Below are 15,089 nucleotides of genomic sequence, written 5' to 3' on the forward strand. Positions count from 1 at the left end.
CTTGAGTACTTATCTATCACTCTCTGTATTTTTCTGGGTGTGAATTACTTGTCCCAATAGATAAAGGGTAAGTAGCCCCATGTGGCGGCCACTCGGCCGGCCCTCATGCTCTCTGCCTCCACCTGCCAGCCTCTACCGCCTCTGCCAGCCTCCAGTGGATGGAGACCTCTGAACACCGACATGCCCCCTGCTCGGCCACTGCCTCTGCAGCTGCGATGTGAGAGGACACGGAGGGGCCACAGGTGACCTGAGGCTTCTGCCACAGCTGTGTCGAGACCAGCTGACCCTGCTGTCACCGTCCAGGACCAGCCTCCGTGCAGATACCCTCCCCGGACTGGCGGATCGCCCCTGGGCTGGCAGACTCTCCATACTTCTGCCTAAAGCCTGAGGGCTGCTGGGGCCCCGAGCTCATGAATGTAGCTGGGGCCTGGACGCTTACACTCACCCAAGTCCCCTTCGTAGGGAAAGGTCACAGGGTCCGGTAGCTGGAGGCTTACAGACCCAGCTCCTCAGATGGCAAAGCTGCACTTTGAACCTGGGGCTCCTCCCAGGTCCACATTCCTGGAGACGGTGCCTGTTTCCTGTCCTGGCTGAAGCTTCTGGACATGCCCCCTCCCCCTTACTAACCGGCTCAGCAGACTTGGGACAGCCTAGCCTCTGCCAGGAGAGGACACTGGGCTGAGCAGCCATCACCTCGGGGACACTTGAGAGCCTTGCTGGCTTCCACCACCATTGGGATTTGAGCTGCCAGCTCTGGGCACCAGATTGGCTCTGATGTTAATTTATATGGCGCAACAACTCTGTGGTTTATGTTTTGTATTTTTTTTCTTATCATTGTTGTTAGTGTTGTCAAGAGTTTCTCCTTCCCCTAAGTTTTATGATTATGTCTTTGACACTTTAAATTTCAGAAAAAAGTATATTGCTTAATGGGACCAATGTAAAGTAGTATCAGCAACTTTATTCAGTTCTACTAAAACAAACAAACAAACAAAAGAAACTAAATTATTGAAAAAGTTTAAGATGTTGTTATTTCCATTTTAAAATCTTAAAGTCGTGAGATGTGGCTCCCAGGGTCCGCTGCCTCCTTCCCCCGCCTCAGCACCCCGGCATCTGGCCACCCCGGCATCTGGCCACCCCAGCATCTGGCCCGTGTTGGGCTTCGTAGTTGGATGACTTGAGCAGGGTTTGAGAGGTGGCCAGACCGAGCGCTGGCTTAGGGCTGGGCTGTGCCCTCAGAGCAGGGCATTTGGGACTTCCTGGAGAACCAGAGATAGGGACCTGATGTCTACCTTCTGGATGGGGGGGCTGCACATGGGGACCCCTCAGCTGTCTGCTCCCCAACTTCTGGACGTCTAGAGAGAAACGCTAGCATGGAGGAGGGAGAGGATCTTGTCGCCTCTGGCTGGCTGTAAGCCTGGGTTGGGGAGTATGGTCTCCTCGGTCCCCAGGAGCCACCTTTCTCCTGATACAGAGTCAGCTTTGTTGATGCGTTTCGTTCGTCCAGAGAATCGAGGCCCCACGTTAACCCTGCTGAGGGGGATGAGGAAGGGCCCCGAGGGCCAGGGCATCATGCCTGGCTTATTTTAAATGTACAGATTCTTTTCGTTAAATTCATGATAGATTTTTTTATTATTATTAAAAGTCAATATATAATACAAATAAGGTGTGGTCTGCTTGTTTGGTGGTGAGTGGCGTGGGATGGGTTCCAGCTCAGACAACTAACCTAAGACAATTGGGTTCTGGAAGTCCGCGGCCTTGAGCCAACAACGCAAACCACTGTGCGTCACTTCCCTCCTAAGGAATGAAGACAGCAGCTGCTGTGCAACAAATAACAGGTTTTATATTGCATTCCAGCCTTCCTTTGGGTTCTGAGCTCTTGAATTCATTGTTGACAGTAGAGAAATGTAATTGTTATTTTTCTAGATGTTTCCTTCCCTGTCCTGGGTGTTTTCCATGGGTCAGAGCAAGTCCACAGAGTATCAACGAACCTTTTGTCTGTCCCAGTGTCTGAGACATTGGATCTGAACAAAAGTGTTAAGGTCCTCACTTATGGCCTGGAGAGACGGCTTAGTGTAGATGGAAGTTCCTGTATCCCTACCTGGCCTGGCAGTCCCATAGCCGCTTATAAAATAATCACTCAGAGGCCTAATATTAATTGTAAATTATATGGCCTATGGGTCAGGCTTCTTGCTATCTAGCTCTTATAACTTAACCCATTTCTAGTCATCTATATGTTGCCAGGTGGCTGTGGCATTACTGGTCTGCTGGCCTCTTGTTGCTCCTTCGGTGGCGGCAGGCTGGCGTCTCCCCACACTCTTCTTTCTCCTCTCACTATCTCCCTTAGATTTTCCCGCCTGGCTCCATTCTGCCCTGCCATAGGCCAATGCAACTTTATTTATTATCCAGTCAGAGCAACACATATTCACAGCATACAGAAAGACATCCCACAGCACTTCCCCTTTTCTGTCTAATCAAAAAGGAAGGTTTTAACTTGAACATAGTAAAATTACATATAATAGAACAGTTACTAAGCAAGAATTACAGTCATAATATCTAGTCTATTTGTATTTGGCAAGTTTAAAGAAAATATTCTATCATCTATCCTATATTTGTGTCTAAAGTTTCATATCTAATTTATCTTTTATAAAATTATAACTATCTAGTCTTCAACTACATCAAAGACCCCAGAAGGATATGATGCTTAGCAATATGAGCACTGACTGCTCTTCCAGAGCACCCACGTGACAGCTTACAACCATCTGTAACTCCAGTTCTAGGGGATCTGACACCCTCTTTTGGCCTCTGGACACCAGGCACACATGTGGTACACAGATGTACATTGCAGGCAAGACACTCATACAAATAAATCTTAAAAAAAAAAAATGCAGTGAGGCAGTTGGAATCCAAGCTGGCCACAAACATGCCAATAACAGCAGAGTCCACATAAGCCAACCAGAACATCCCTGCTGCACACAGGCCCGGCCTAGGTGGGTCCCACACTGCTTGTGGGTATTTCATCTGCTTAGGCTGAGGGAGTCTCCATGAGTTACCAGGATTGTAGGCCCAGCCAAGCCAGTCACTCCTTGGACTGAAGTTGACCTGCAGGCCTTGGCCAGCCCTGAATGCCCCCTCCTCCCCTCCCCCTTCCTCTGTTTTTCCTTCCTTCCTTCCTTCCTTCCTTCCTTCCTTCCTTCCTTCCTTCCTTCCTTCCTTCCTTCCTTCCTTCCTTCCTCCTCTTCTCTACCCCGACTTCTTCCCTCACTTCCCACACATTGGAAACTGTTCCCCCTGTCCATTTCTCATTCAAGAGCCCTGTCCCTGGTCTACTCGGAAGGCCACTGGGTCCTGCTGAGAGGTGACCTTGTTTCTCAGGTCCAGTTTCAAATGACCCCATAGTGTTTAACTCTCTAAGGGCTTCTGTGAGGGTTTCAGGCCATGCGATAGCATCTTCTGGATCACTTGAAGCCGGCACCTGGATTTCAGGACAATCACTCAGTTGTCACTTGTGTGCAGTTGGAGTTGCCAGGGAGTCTGAGGTGTACACTGGAATCCGGCCCTGGGATCTGCAGACAGAAGGTCCCCAGAAGTGAGACAGGGAGACCAGAGGCAGAGTGTCTGTGACTTTGAGCCAGTCACATCCATTCCTGTATCTGATGGGAAGAGCCGGGACCGTAAATCACACACCTGACGTGGCTGGGTGCAGCTGCCCGCGTTTCTGTCTTGTGGGGCTGTCAGCAGGCTGGGAGGGCCTGTCTTATGACCTTAGAGGTCAACACTCTTGCCTGTCCTCCTGACCTGGCAGCCCCTGTGCTTGCTGGGAGGGATGTCATCACCTCTCTCAGAGGCTCGGTTTCCATTTTTAAACAATATAGTTGCCATACTGCCCTCAGGACAGCCTGGCCGAGAAGTAACTTTCTGAAGGCATGTAGAGCCCAGCCTGTCCAGCAGGGGGCACCAAGGAGCGTGGACTGCCCTGGGCTTACAGTTGCCTAGTGGATCCCTCCTAGGGACTTCAGACACAGAAGCTGGCCCTGGGTGCCTGTGTTGGGGACAGCGCCAGCCTGAAGGTGCGGCTGATATTGTTTGGACAAGGAGACCTGCTGCCTGGCTGAACTCCATAGAAGCATTTTTCACTGGTTCCTCTACATTTTTTCTCTTTGGGTCTCTTTTTTTGTCATTATTTTTGTTCCTGTACACAAACACACACATACACACACACACACACACACACACACACACACACACACACACACACACACTCTACCCACCTTTTCTGGTTTTCTTTGTCCTGTGGCGGGTCTTTGGGCACGGTTCTGTTTTCCGTTCTCTTCTCTCCTTTGCCCTCTGTCTGTCTTCCGTCTCTGTCTATGAGAACATAAGGATCTCTGTCAACGATAGCGGTCCTTGTGAGGGATGTGACACATTTACTGTCTTCCCCAATCCCCGCTCCTGCTGGACTCACTTAGAACTGTGGCCACTAGGTGGCGGTGTGGGCCAGGCTGTCTTGAGTCAGGGTCCCCTGGCTGCTCCAGTATTAGAGGCAGGCATTGGGGAAAAGGGGGGAGGGGTGTTCAGGAGTGACTTGAAGGTAGAGATCCCCCACATGGCATGTGATTCAGTAGGTCCCTGTCTCTCTGCACTGCCCTCCATGTGTGAGGGAAGACCCAGCCAGTCTCTCAGAGAAACTGTCACTCTCTAGTCAGCCCAACTGTCCCCAACTAATTGGAAGGACCAGTCGTGACATTCGGAATCATGCGCAGACACTGTGTGTCAGGCATGCTGCTCAGTGGCTTGCAGGACACTTACACCCCTGCAAGGCCCCACCCTACAGAGGAAAAAAAATGGGCTCAGCTGTCTCAAGGGACAGATGGTCACATGAGCTTGAGTGGCACGTTGATAAGTACCTGGTGCAGCTCCAAGTCATCCGAGGCAGGGGCATTACATATGACAAATGGAGGCACTCAAACCACTGGGTTTCATGGACTCTCTTCCAGATACGCCATGGCAGAAGCTGGCTTTAATCCTTGAACCAGAACCAGCAGAGGGGAAAATGGAAGAAGGGATTGAGTGGGTCACTTTGCAAAAGAAAGTGGCTTTTTTTTTTTTTTCTGCCCAGTGTGGTAGTCTTTAATCCCAGCACTCAGGAGGCAGAGGCAGGCCAATCTCTTTGAGTTTAAGGCCAGCCTGGTCTATAAAGCATGTTCTGGGAAAGCCAGGGCTACACAGAGAAATCCTGTCTCAAAAAAATCACAAAGGGGGGGGGGCTTTGTTGTTTTGATCTCTGCCTTGTACACCTCCCATGGTGAGTGATTTTTAATCTTAGGATCAACTTGATTGGATCTGGGATCAACTAAGAGACTGCCTTTGGGTGGCTCTGTGAGGGGAGGGAGGTCATCCCCCAGAATGGATGGTGCCTTCCATAGTGGCCTGGATATAAAGAGCCATCCTGCCCGTCTGCACATCCGCAGTTCAGTTTCTCTGGGACCCCCAGAGTCCTGCAGTGGTCTCACCCAGAGACAGAAGCCAGTCACAGAGTCCTGCCCCTTCGTCAGTGACCAGTGGAGATTGAACTGCTTTGACCAATAAAATGCTATGCTGGGGAAATTCTGGAAGGTTCTTTGCTCTCTGGAGGCTTCTGAGGAGCCTGTTTTCTCTCCCAGGCCCCCTTCCCTCCTGCTCTGACCATAACCTGGCCACTCCTTCCCACCTCTGCTGCCAACCCCCCAGCCAGTCACCATCATGGCTTGCCTGGAACATTCCAGAATCCTCATGTTCTTCCAGCCCCACCGTTCCCCTATGTGGAGCCAGTGACTACATTATCACGACCTTCACATGCTCAGAAACTCCTAGAGAGTTCACTGACTCGGAAATTTAGAAATCTACCCACAATGCCCTGCACACTCTCCCCCGTAATCCCATGTCCCACCCCACTCTGCCCTCAGTTCAGGGCCTTTGCAGTCTCCGCAGACAGTCCCAAGAATCCGGAGGCTCCTCTCTGTAAATCTGTCTCATATTCCCTTGTCAGCGAGGGTCACTGAGGCTATGTGGCCATGCTTCTCTGTCCCCACCAAGAATTTGTCTTTCTCTGCTTCTCCCAGGGCCCTCAGGACATAGCAGGGCTGGCAGGGCACTCCCCAAGGCCTGGCCCTCCTATCTCCAGCTCTTCCTCCACGGAGGGTCCTGCCCTCACCACACACCCTCTGCTCCAGCTCTTCTGTCCCCCATAGCTGAGGCCCAGAAGGATGAGTTGAAGGGCCCAAGGGGACGACCCTCTATTCCCAGTAAATAGATGAGGTAGATCCAGGTCCTGCTGGGGCCTGGGAGACACAGGGTGTGAGCATTAGTTGAACACCTACTATGTGCTGGGCATGGTGTCCATGGGTGGGACATATCCCCTCAGCAAATGCTCATAGTTGCCCTAGAGGAAGGAAGATGGGGACAGTGACAGTACTCGGCCCAGGCCTCCATGGTTAAGAAACCTCAGAGTCAAGAACTAAGCGCCTGGCGTCTGGGTCCAGAGCCTTGATCCTGTCCCAGCTCTGCCGGCCAGAGCGGAGTGGATGGTACAAGGTGACCCAGGATGCTGTGTATTTAAACATGAAGACAAGCGGATCCCGGCTGTGGAGACCCAGAGTGGCTGACATGCCCCAGTGAGGCTTTGCCCTGGCGCCACTCAGGAAATGAGAACCAGGCAGGCTCAGGAAACGACCCCAGGTGATCAGCAGGTCAGGGAGGGGTGGCAGAGGGCTGGCCTCCGCCTGAAGCCCATGAGCTCTGCCCTGGACTTCCCAAGCCTGGGTCAGCTGCTTGACTACTTCTTCTTCTTCTTCTTCTTCTTCTTCTTCTTCTTCTTCTTCTTCTTCTTCTTCTTCTTCTTCTTCTTCTTCTTCTTCTTCTTCTTCGTTTTTTTGAGACAGGGTTTCTCTGTGTAGCTTTGCGCCTTTCCTGGAACTCACTTGGTAGTCCAGGCTGACCTTGAACTCACAGAGATCCGCCTGCCTCTGCCTCTCGAGTACTGGGATTAAAGGCATGTGCCACCACCGCCCGGCCCAGCTGCTTGACTTCTGTGTGCCTCAGTTTCCCCTGCAGTGCTTTCCTTGTGGGGCCGGTGCAGGCTGAAGGAGGTGGATGAATCATGTGACAGGCACAGTTTGTGAATGTCATGGGGATGCAGTGACCGACAGTCCTACATCATGGCTGGAGGTCCATCCTGTCGCTGCAGGGATCGTTCGGGGTTAGCTGAAGTGGGAGTGGGAGGCCCACCATGCAGGCTTGGCCCTGGGGAAGTCTTCCAGGTATTCATAAGTAGAACTGATTATCTGCTCTCTACCCAGAACCCCCAGGGAAGCACAGTGAGGCCGCTGATACCATTGGAGATGGATTAGTGAGTCTGCTTCGCGTATGGTCTGCTATACTTAGGCCAAAGTATGAAGGAACATGAAGGAGGCCAGGCTGAGGACACAGGAGCTGGAATGTGCTGGGCCACATGGAACCAGGACCAGTGGGCATCACCTCTCCTCAGCATGGGCACTCAGGACCACAGTCACGGGAAGTGAGATGCTGCCCTCCCCATGTGGCACCCTCAGGCTGGATGTGATGACTTGAGTTTGAGCCTGACATGAAGTAGAAGGTCCTGGGTTCAAATTTCACCCTTGCTCTTGGCTGGCTGCAGAGAAGGCAAGGAGTTGGCCAACCGAGAGAGGAGGTGGATTCTGAGAGGAGCTCCAGAAGATTCTGTCTGCTGCAGGAAGAGAGGGGCTCTGTGCACATCACAGCAGTTAGTGAACAATGGCCTCAATGGGGACACATGTGCAAGTGTGTGGTGAACTTGTGTGTGTATGTGTGTGTGTGTGTGTGTGTGTGTGTGTGTGTGTGTGTACATGCATGGCCGCATCCTGGGTGTCTGCATATTCCTGTCAGCGCTGCATTTACAAGCTTGCATGGCTCACTCCAGCGCCTCAGTATCCCCTGGCCGTCAGAGGTGTGATGTGTTCTGTGGGTGTGGTCTCAAGCTCCTGCCATTCTGAGGTCCGCACAGCCATGGAGAGGATCCCCTGGGACTGTGAGCTAACGTTAACCCTCTCGCCCCTAAGATGCTGGTGGTCAGGTTTGATCACAGAAACAGAAAGGAAACTAGAGCAAAGGTCAGCTCCACAGGGCCAGGACAAAGCAGTGATTGGCCCGCAGGACAACCAGTATCCACTGAGGGGATGGATGTCGGAACAACTGCTCGCTCTGTGGGCGAGGAGATGGCCCCCCTGGCCACGCAATCACAAGGACCCCGTGTGGATCCCCAGTATCGTTGTAAAAAAAAAAAAAAAAAAAAAAACCCACAGGTGCTGGAGTGGGCGGAGACTGGTGGGTCCCCTCGGCTCACTGGCCAGCCAGTCTGACTGAACTGGTGAGCTCCAGGTTCAAACACCAAGCCTGTCTCAAAAACTAAGGTGGAAACTGATAAAGATGGATACTTGACATTGATTTCTGGCTTCCACATGCTCAGACACACATGCACCTGCATGTACGTGTGCATAGACATCTAACAAGTACTCATAAACACATGCATTTACTACACTCAACATACAAATGCGCATACCCCCCATACAAACAGATGTACACAACACACACACACACACACACACACACACACACACACACACACACACACACACAGAAAGCTCACTCTGGCCCTATGATTAGACTCAGCTCAAACTTGCCTACCCTGCATCCCTTCCTTCTCAAAGCTTCCCTCATCTGAGAGCTGATGGGGAATTTATTTATTCTGATGAATATGTATTACTTCTTCCCAGACAAGATATGCAGGTCTTAATGAGGAATGTCTAGAGACACAATGTTTAAATCCAGGGACATCACCCCAATAATGAGACTGTAGGGTGATGATGAGGGTGGCGGGGGTAGTTAGGGCACAGGGGCCCCTGGGGAGGCATGGAAATACAGGACAGGGAAGGGAGTGCTTGATCCTGGGTTGGCAAGGAGTCAGCCATGCCCCCCTCTTTGTGGTTGAACATCCACGAAGCTGCTGTTAGATTGTTGCTATATGAGAAGCTGAATCTGCAGGACCTTGGCCCACCTGTGTGTAGTATGTATGGGCAGAAGGGCCTATGTCCCTCAAAGATCTGACGTCATTATACTATTACTCTGGTTGTGGGTTCGACACCTCCCTGTGGGCTTTTTCAGAGGATCGTGGGAAGAATACCCTAAAATGGATATCCAAGGGTCACCTTACTCCATGAATATGCCTCCCACTTCATAAATATTCATGAAACCATTCTTAGACTCTGTAACCCTGAACTTGGGGCAGCCCCCCCCCCAAGTCTCTCTTTGGAATGTTTGCTTTAATACATAAACTCTGCTCCAACTGTCTACATCTCTTGACTGAATTCTTTCCTTAAAGAAGACAAGAACCAAGAGATCCTCTTAACACTCCTGGGGCAGCAGAGGGGAGGTGACATCTGCTCAGCCACCTCCCCTGAGTCTGCCACTGGGCAGGTCACCTCTGTGGTTGGGACTGCTACACATCACACACACAGCCCTGTAATGGGCCCAGGTCTGTTACTCTGTAAATGCCAGGTCTTGACCCAGGAAACTGTGGGGATTATGGAAATGAGCACGGGGCCTACCTGTCATGGAGGGGATATTCTTGGATTAGAGCTAAAGAGAATTCCAGAAGGAGTAGCTAAGTCATAAGGACAACGGACTTCACACACAGACGTGCTTGCGGCTCATCTGGGAGAGCTGGCTGCTGGTCCAGGTCAGCTGGTTCTCAGATCCATAGATGTGTGCAGGCCCCGGTGGGATCGTTCCCCTGCTCCAGACACATTGTTCTTCTCCCACAGCCACTGTATGCAAGTCAGGACACCTCTCAGAGCCCCCCTGCTTTCCTCTATTGCTCCTCATCCAGAACCACACAGGTGCCTTTCCGGTGGCTTGCAGAGAAAGTAGAATTGGCCAGCTCTTGGAGATGAGTTGGAAGTGTGTGTGTGTGTGTGTGTGTGTGTGTGTGTGTGTGTGTGTGTGTGTGCCTGCCATGTGGAGCTCAGAGGACAACTTGGAGGAATTGGTGCTTTCCCTCCACTGTGAGGGTCCCAGGGCTGAACTCACGTCTGGCTTGGCAGTGGGCCCTTTATCCTCTGAGCCATCTTTCTAGCCCTGCGTGTGCTATCTTACCCAAAGGCTACCTCCATTTTCCTTCCGTGTCTAGTCATGCCTAACTTTCTGACGTCTCTTCTTTTGGAACTTACTCCCAGGGTCACCAGGGCCTCAGGGCCCCATGTTGGTTACTGCTCATTTGCATATTGAAAGATGATGTATTTCATGGCAAATGATCGCCCTTTTATTTCCTTCTCATGATCCACTTAGGGCGCCCTAATGAGCTTTTAAGTGGGTGCGCCACGCTATAGGTTAATTATTTAAGGCTTTCAATTCAGGGCAGTGGAGACTTGTTAAGTACATTTCTCTGGGACGTGGTAGGGTCAGACGGGGTGGAGAGTCTCTGGCTTGAGTCCACCAGGATTCGTGTCCTGGGGCCGGGAAGCCTGAGCTCTCAGCTGTGGCTCTCTGCTGCATACAGGGCTGCTTTGGGGTTGAGCTGGAGCTGAAGGGTGAGTGTAGCTACTGGGTTAGTTCTGATGTCCACTGCATGGCCCACACGGCCCTCTGACAGGTATCTGTGCTGCCACTGAGTCATAGTGGCTGTTGGGGAAGAAGCTGCCTCCAGGGGGAGGCCAGCAGGGCAAGGCTGAATTTGCAATCAGGCCTGGACTGGATGGTTGGAACCCCCTTACTCACAGCTGCTGACTGTTAATTTCCAGAACTGCATTAGTTTACAGCAGAAATCTGCTGGTGGAGGTGACAGGCTTACCTTCGAGTACAGCGTAGAAGAGACAGAGGGAGGGCATCATGTGGCCAGTGTCAACATAGGTGGACGGCTCTAGAAGAGCCCTCTAAAGCAATGGCTGCCTGCTTCCAATCCACCATCAGGCCGCCATTCCTAAGTTTCTTGGTCTTTTCTATTGCTGTGAGGAGACGCTAGGACCATGGCAATTCTTATAAAGTGGTGGTTCTCAACCTATGGGTTGTGACACCTTTGGGACTGACCAGCCCTTGCACAGATGTCGCCTAAGACCGTTGGAAAGCACAGATATTTACATTGTGATTCATAACAGTAGCAAAATGACAGTCATGAAGTAGCAACAAAAACAATTTTATGATTGGGGGGTCAGCACAACATGAGGAACTTTATTAAAGGGTCGAAGTATTAGGAAGGTTGAGAACCACTGTTATAAAGGAAAGCACTTAATTGAGATCTTGCTTGCAGTTTCAGAGGTTTAGTCCATTGTCATCATGGCAGGGAGCATGGCAGCACACAGGCAGACACGGTGCTGGAGAAGTAGCAAGAGTTCTACATCTGGACCATCAGGAAGCAGGAAGAGAGAGACATTGGACCTGGGTTGGGCTTTGGACACCCAAAAGCCCACCCCCAGTGACACACTTCCTCCAACAAGGCCACACCTCCTAATCCTTCTAATCCCTTCAAATAGAGCTGTTCCCTGATGAGCAAGCATTCAGGTACATGAGCCTGTGGGGGTCATTCCTAGTCACACCACCACACTAAGTGTCATTCCTAGTCACACCACCACACTAAGTGTCATTCCTAGTCACACCACCACACTAAGTGTCTGCTTGATCTAAGGGGTTGTGTGTTCAAATGTGGTGGTTTAGGGCATCAGCCCCTTACCTGGCCTCTAGCTAGCCACATCCTGTCAAGCTCAAGACATTGCCTATGAGGACAAAGACAGCTAATGATGCCTAGGGGACCCCTCCAGTAGCACAGGGGCCAAAAGGAATCCTTGGTGTCGGCACATATTAGATTTTTCTATCTGAGGGGGTAAGGGAAAAATACACTCACATAATCTCTTGATGGTTTCCTTTAGACCTTTTCTTTATTCTTCTTTTGTATTCTCTACTCTTTATTTTCCTGGTGATTTCCTTCTCTCATTCTTGATGTTTTCATTCATTAAACGCCATCCTTATTCTTTTTCTTACAGCTATATACCCCAGCAAAATCTTTCAGGCAATATAAAAATTACCATGTGGTTACATTATGTTTTGCAAGTCAATAATTACAATGAATACAAAACAAACAGTAAAAAACAGCATGCTTTCCAAATCCCTTTCATAATTAAACATTTTACATATTACAGGTGAAAAACAAATTATACTAAGAACCCACATACATTCATGTCCAAGCAACTTGTTATAGATTAACCATGTGAGGAAGCAAAGTACTCTTCTCAGCCAGGTCTTTTACTGGTAGACTGCAGTTTTGTAGTTACAAAGAAAGGGCCAATTACTTTATTACTTATCTTGAAAGGTAATCTTATAAAGGATCTTAAAGGAATCACAAACCTAAACTTTTATATATGAAAAAGAATCAGCCAGCTCTACTTTAAATCTTTGGGGTGCATACCCACTCAACAATAGTTTCTTATATTAGGAGACTGAGGTAAAAAAAAAATGGGCACAAGGAATTAATCTTCACCTTTGAACACCAACCAAACCTAGCAAGGAAAGTACATCAGCTAGCAACAATGGGGCTGCTGTGTATTTTTGACCCTAACCTAATGAATCTGTAACTCAGCTATGTGTCCTTGTGAGTTTTAGATTGTTTTCTGGGGTTTTTCATCTGAAAGCTATTATCAAAACATCTGATCTAACCTGAAGTTATTTTAAGGCTTTGCTTCAGCTAATGATGCACACTGAAACCTGTGACTCCACTGTTCAGCATTAAGAGAATTAGAGCCAGCCTGGCTCCTGGGGACTCAATTGTTTTCCTTAATCATTAACCTAAACGGTGATCTATGCAGCTCCTTAGGTAAAACTCATAGGCCCTTACTGTGTGACATTTTTTGTATTTATTTTTATTCATCAAAACTCTGTGTAAGCTAACATCATTATTATCAATTAGACAATATAGCTTAGGGAGGAATCATCTTCACAACAATCCACAGGTAAAAGTGTCCAGTAGAACAGGATGTTTCCATGAGATAAACACACTACGTTACAAGCAGTGGGGACCTCCCTACAGCCATTCATGCCACGCCAGATACCAGAGGAAGATGGCAGGGGGAAACATGTAAAGGCTCAGCAGAAGCAAAAGACATTCTGTGGTCTCCAGGCCTTGCCTGTCCGAGATTGATCCATCAGAGTTTCCTCCTGGTGGGCTGACACCTTGAACTTCAGTTACCGCCTGCTGCTCCTCTGACATGGCCCCTGGCATATTCCAATGAGGCTTAACTGAGGAAAAGGCTTTATTTCAATTTTAAATAAAAGGGAGGGACTAGAAAGATGGTTTGGCAAGGAAGAGCTCTCACTTGTTGTGCGGAGGACCCAGGACTGGTTTTCTGAACCCACACAGTAGCTCACAACTGCCTATGGCTCCAATTCTGGGGAACCTGGTGCCCTCTTCTGGCCTCTGCACACATTACTCAAGAAGGCACATATACACATAAATAAAATGAATGGATGAATAAATGGGCTGGACAGATGGCTCAGTGGCTAAGAGCAGTGGCTATTCTTCCAGAGGACCTGAGTTCAATTCCCAACATTAACATGCAGCTCACAACTATCTATAACTCTCAGTCTGTGGTGGTTTGAATAGGAATGGCCCCCATAGCCTCATGTGTTTGAATGCTTGGCCCATAGGGAGCGGCACTATTAGGAGATGGGGCCTTGTTGGAGGAAGTGTGTCACTGTGGAGACAGGCTTTGGGGTCTTATAATCTCAAATCTGGCGAATCAAGATGTAGAACTCTCAGCTCCTTCTCCATCACGTTTGCCTGCACGCTGCCATGTCCTGATGCGATGATAATGGACTAAACCTCTGAACTGTAAGCCAGCCCCAATTACATGTATTCCTTTATAAGAGTTACCGTGGTCATGATGTCTCTTCACAGCAATATAAACCCTAAATAAGACATAGTCTCAGGAGATCCACTACCTAGTCTCAGCAAGCACCAAGCATGCACATGGCACACAGACATACATACAGGCAAAACACCAACACATACGAAAAACTACAATGAAAAAAATTAAAAACAAAGCGAAAGGGAATGCATCATATGCTGTCCCTTAACCTTACAGTACGTTTATTCATACAAAAAATATTCACTAAGCACGCACCCCACAACGCACACTAGAAATCACGTGAATGTAGAAAAGAAACCAGGAGCCAGGTTGAAGCAGCCTCCTCCTGTCTCCCTTGTGAGGAACCCTGTCCTCCCTTCCAGCCCCACTCACCTGTCACCGGCCACAGTCACATGCACCAAGGACAGGTACAGTGTCTGGCTTGGGCTGTGGGTGGGGGTGGGGACTGGACGACGACCAGAGACCACCCCTGAAATAGTTGCAACGGTTTGCAGCTACCAGTAGGGAAGGCTGGGGGGCTTGTGTGGGAATGCTGAAGAACAGCACATTCCGTGGGACAGAGGAACGTGTTTATCTGGGGCACTTGCTAGGGATTCTGATTTCAGGGCTTTTTCGTTTTTGTTTTTCGAGACAGTCTTTTTCTGTGTAGTTTTGGTGCCGGTCCTGGATCTCGCTCTGTAGACCAGGCTAGCCTCAAACTCACAGAGATCCGCCTGGCTCTGCCTCCTGAGTGCTGGGATTAAAGGCATGTGCCATTGCCACCCAGCCTGATTTCAGTTTTTAAACATCACGTTTAATTATGTGTGTGTGTTTGTGAGTGCACACATTGCCTGAATGTGGAAGTCAGTTCTCTCCTTCTGCCCTGTGGGTCTCAGGCATCAAACTCAGGTTGTTATGCTTGGCAGCAAGTCCCTTTACCCGCTAAGTCATCTGGATGACCCAGATATTCTGAATTTAGTGGTTAGTTCATGAAGGGGAGAGTGTCTCTGTCCACTTGGTTGGTGGCCCACTCAGTCAAGATCAGTGTCCCTCAAATCATGTAAAGTAGATGTTCAAAGGTGTAGGAGATGGGGTGCATCAAACAACTTGCTTCCAATCTGCTCTGCACCCCCATAGAGATGCCCAGTGCTGAACCTCACCACACTC

At 49.6% G+C, this 15,089-nt stretch overlaps 1 protein-coding gene across 1 annotated transcript in view; it reads left to right on the forward strand.

Annotated features, from left to right (window-relative positions):
• Positions 1-1,662, forward strand: part of Prex1 (phosphatidylinositol-3,4,5-trisphosphate dependent Rac exchange factor 1) — a 152,781-nt gene extending 151,119 nt beyond the window's left edge. Inside the window, exon 40 of the mRNA XM_076571139.1 lies at positions 130-1,662. Coding sequence (XP_076427254.1) covers positions 130-172 — 43 coding nt within the window. The 3' untranslated portion in view covers positions 173-1,662. The remainder of the gene's footprint in view (positions 1-129) is intronic.
• The last annotated feature ends 13,427 nt before the right edge of the window (positions 1,663-15,089 follow it).

Source organism: Peromyscus maniculatus, chromosome 4, assembly GCF_049852395.1.
Source record: "Peromyscus maniculatus bairdii isolate BWxNUB_F1_BW_parent chromosome 4, HU_Pman_BW_mat_3.1, whole genome shotgun sequence".
Classification (NCBI taxonomy): domain Eukaryota; kingdom Metazoa; phylum Chordata; class Mammalia; order Rodentia; family Cricetidae; genus Peromyscus; species Peromyscus maniculatus.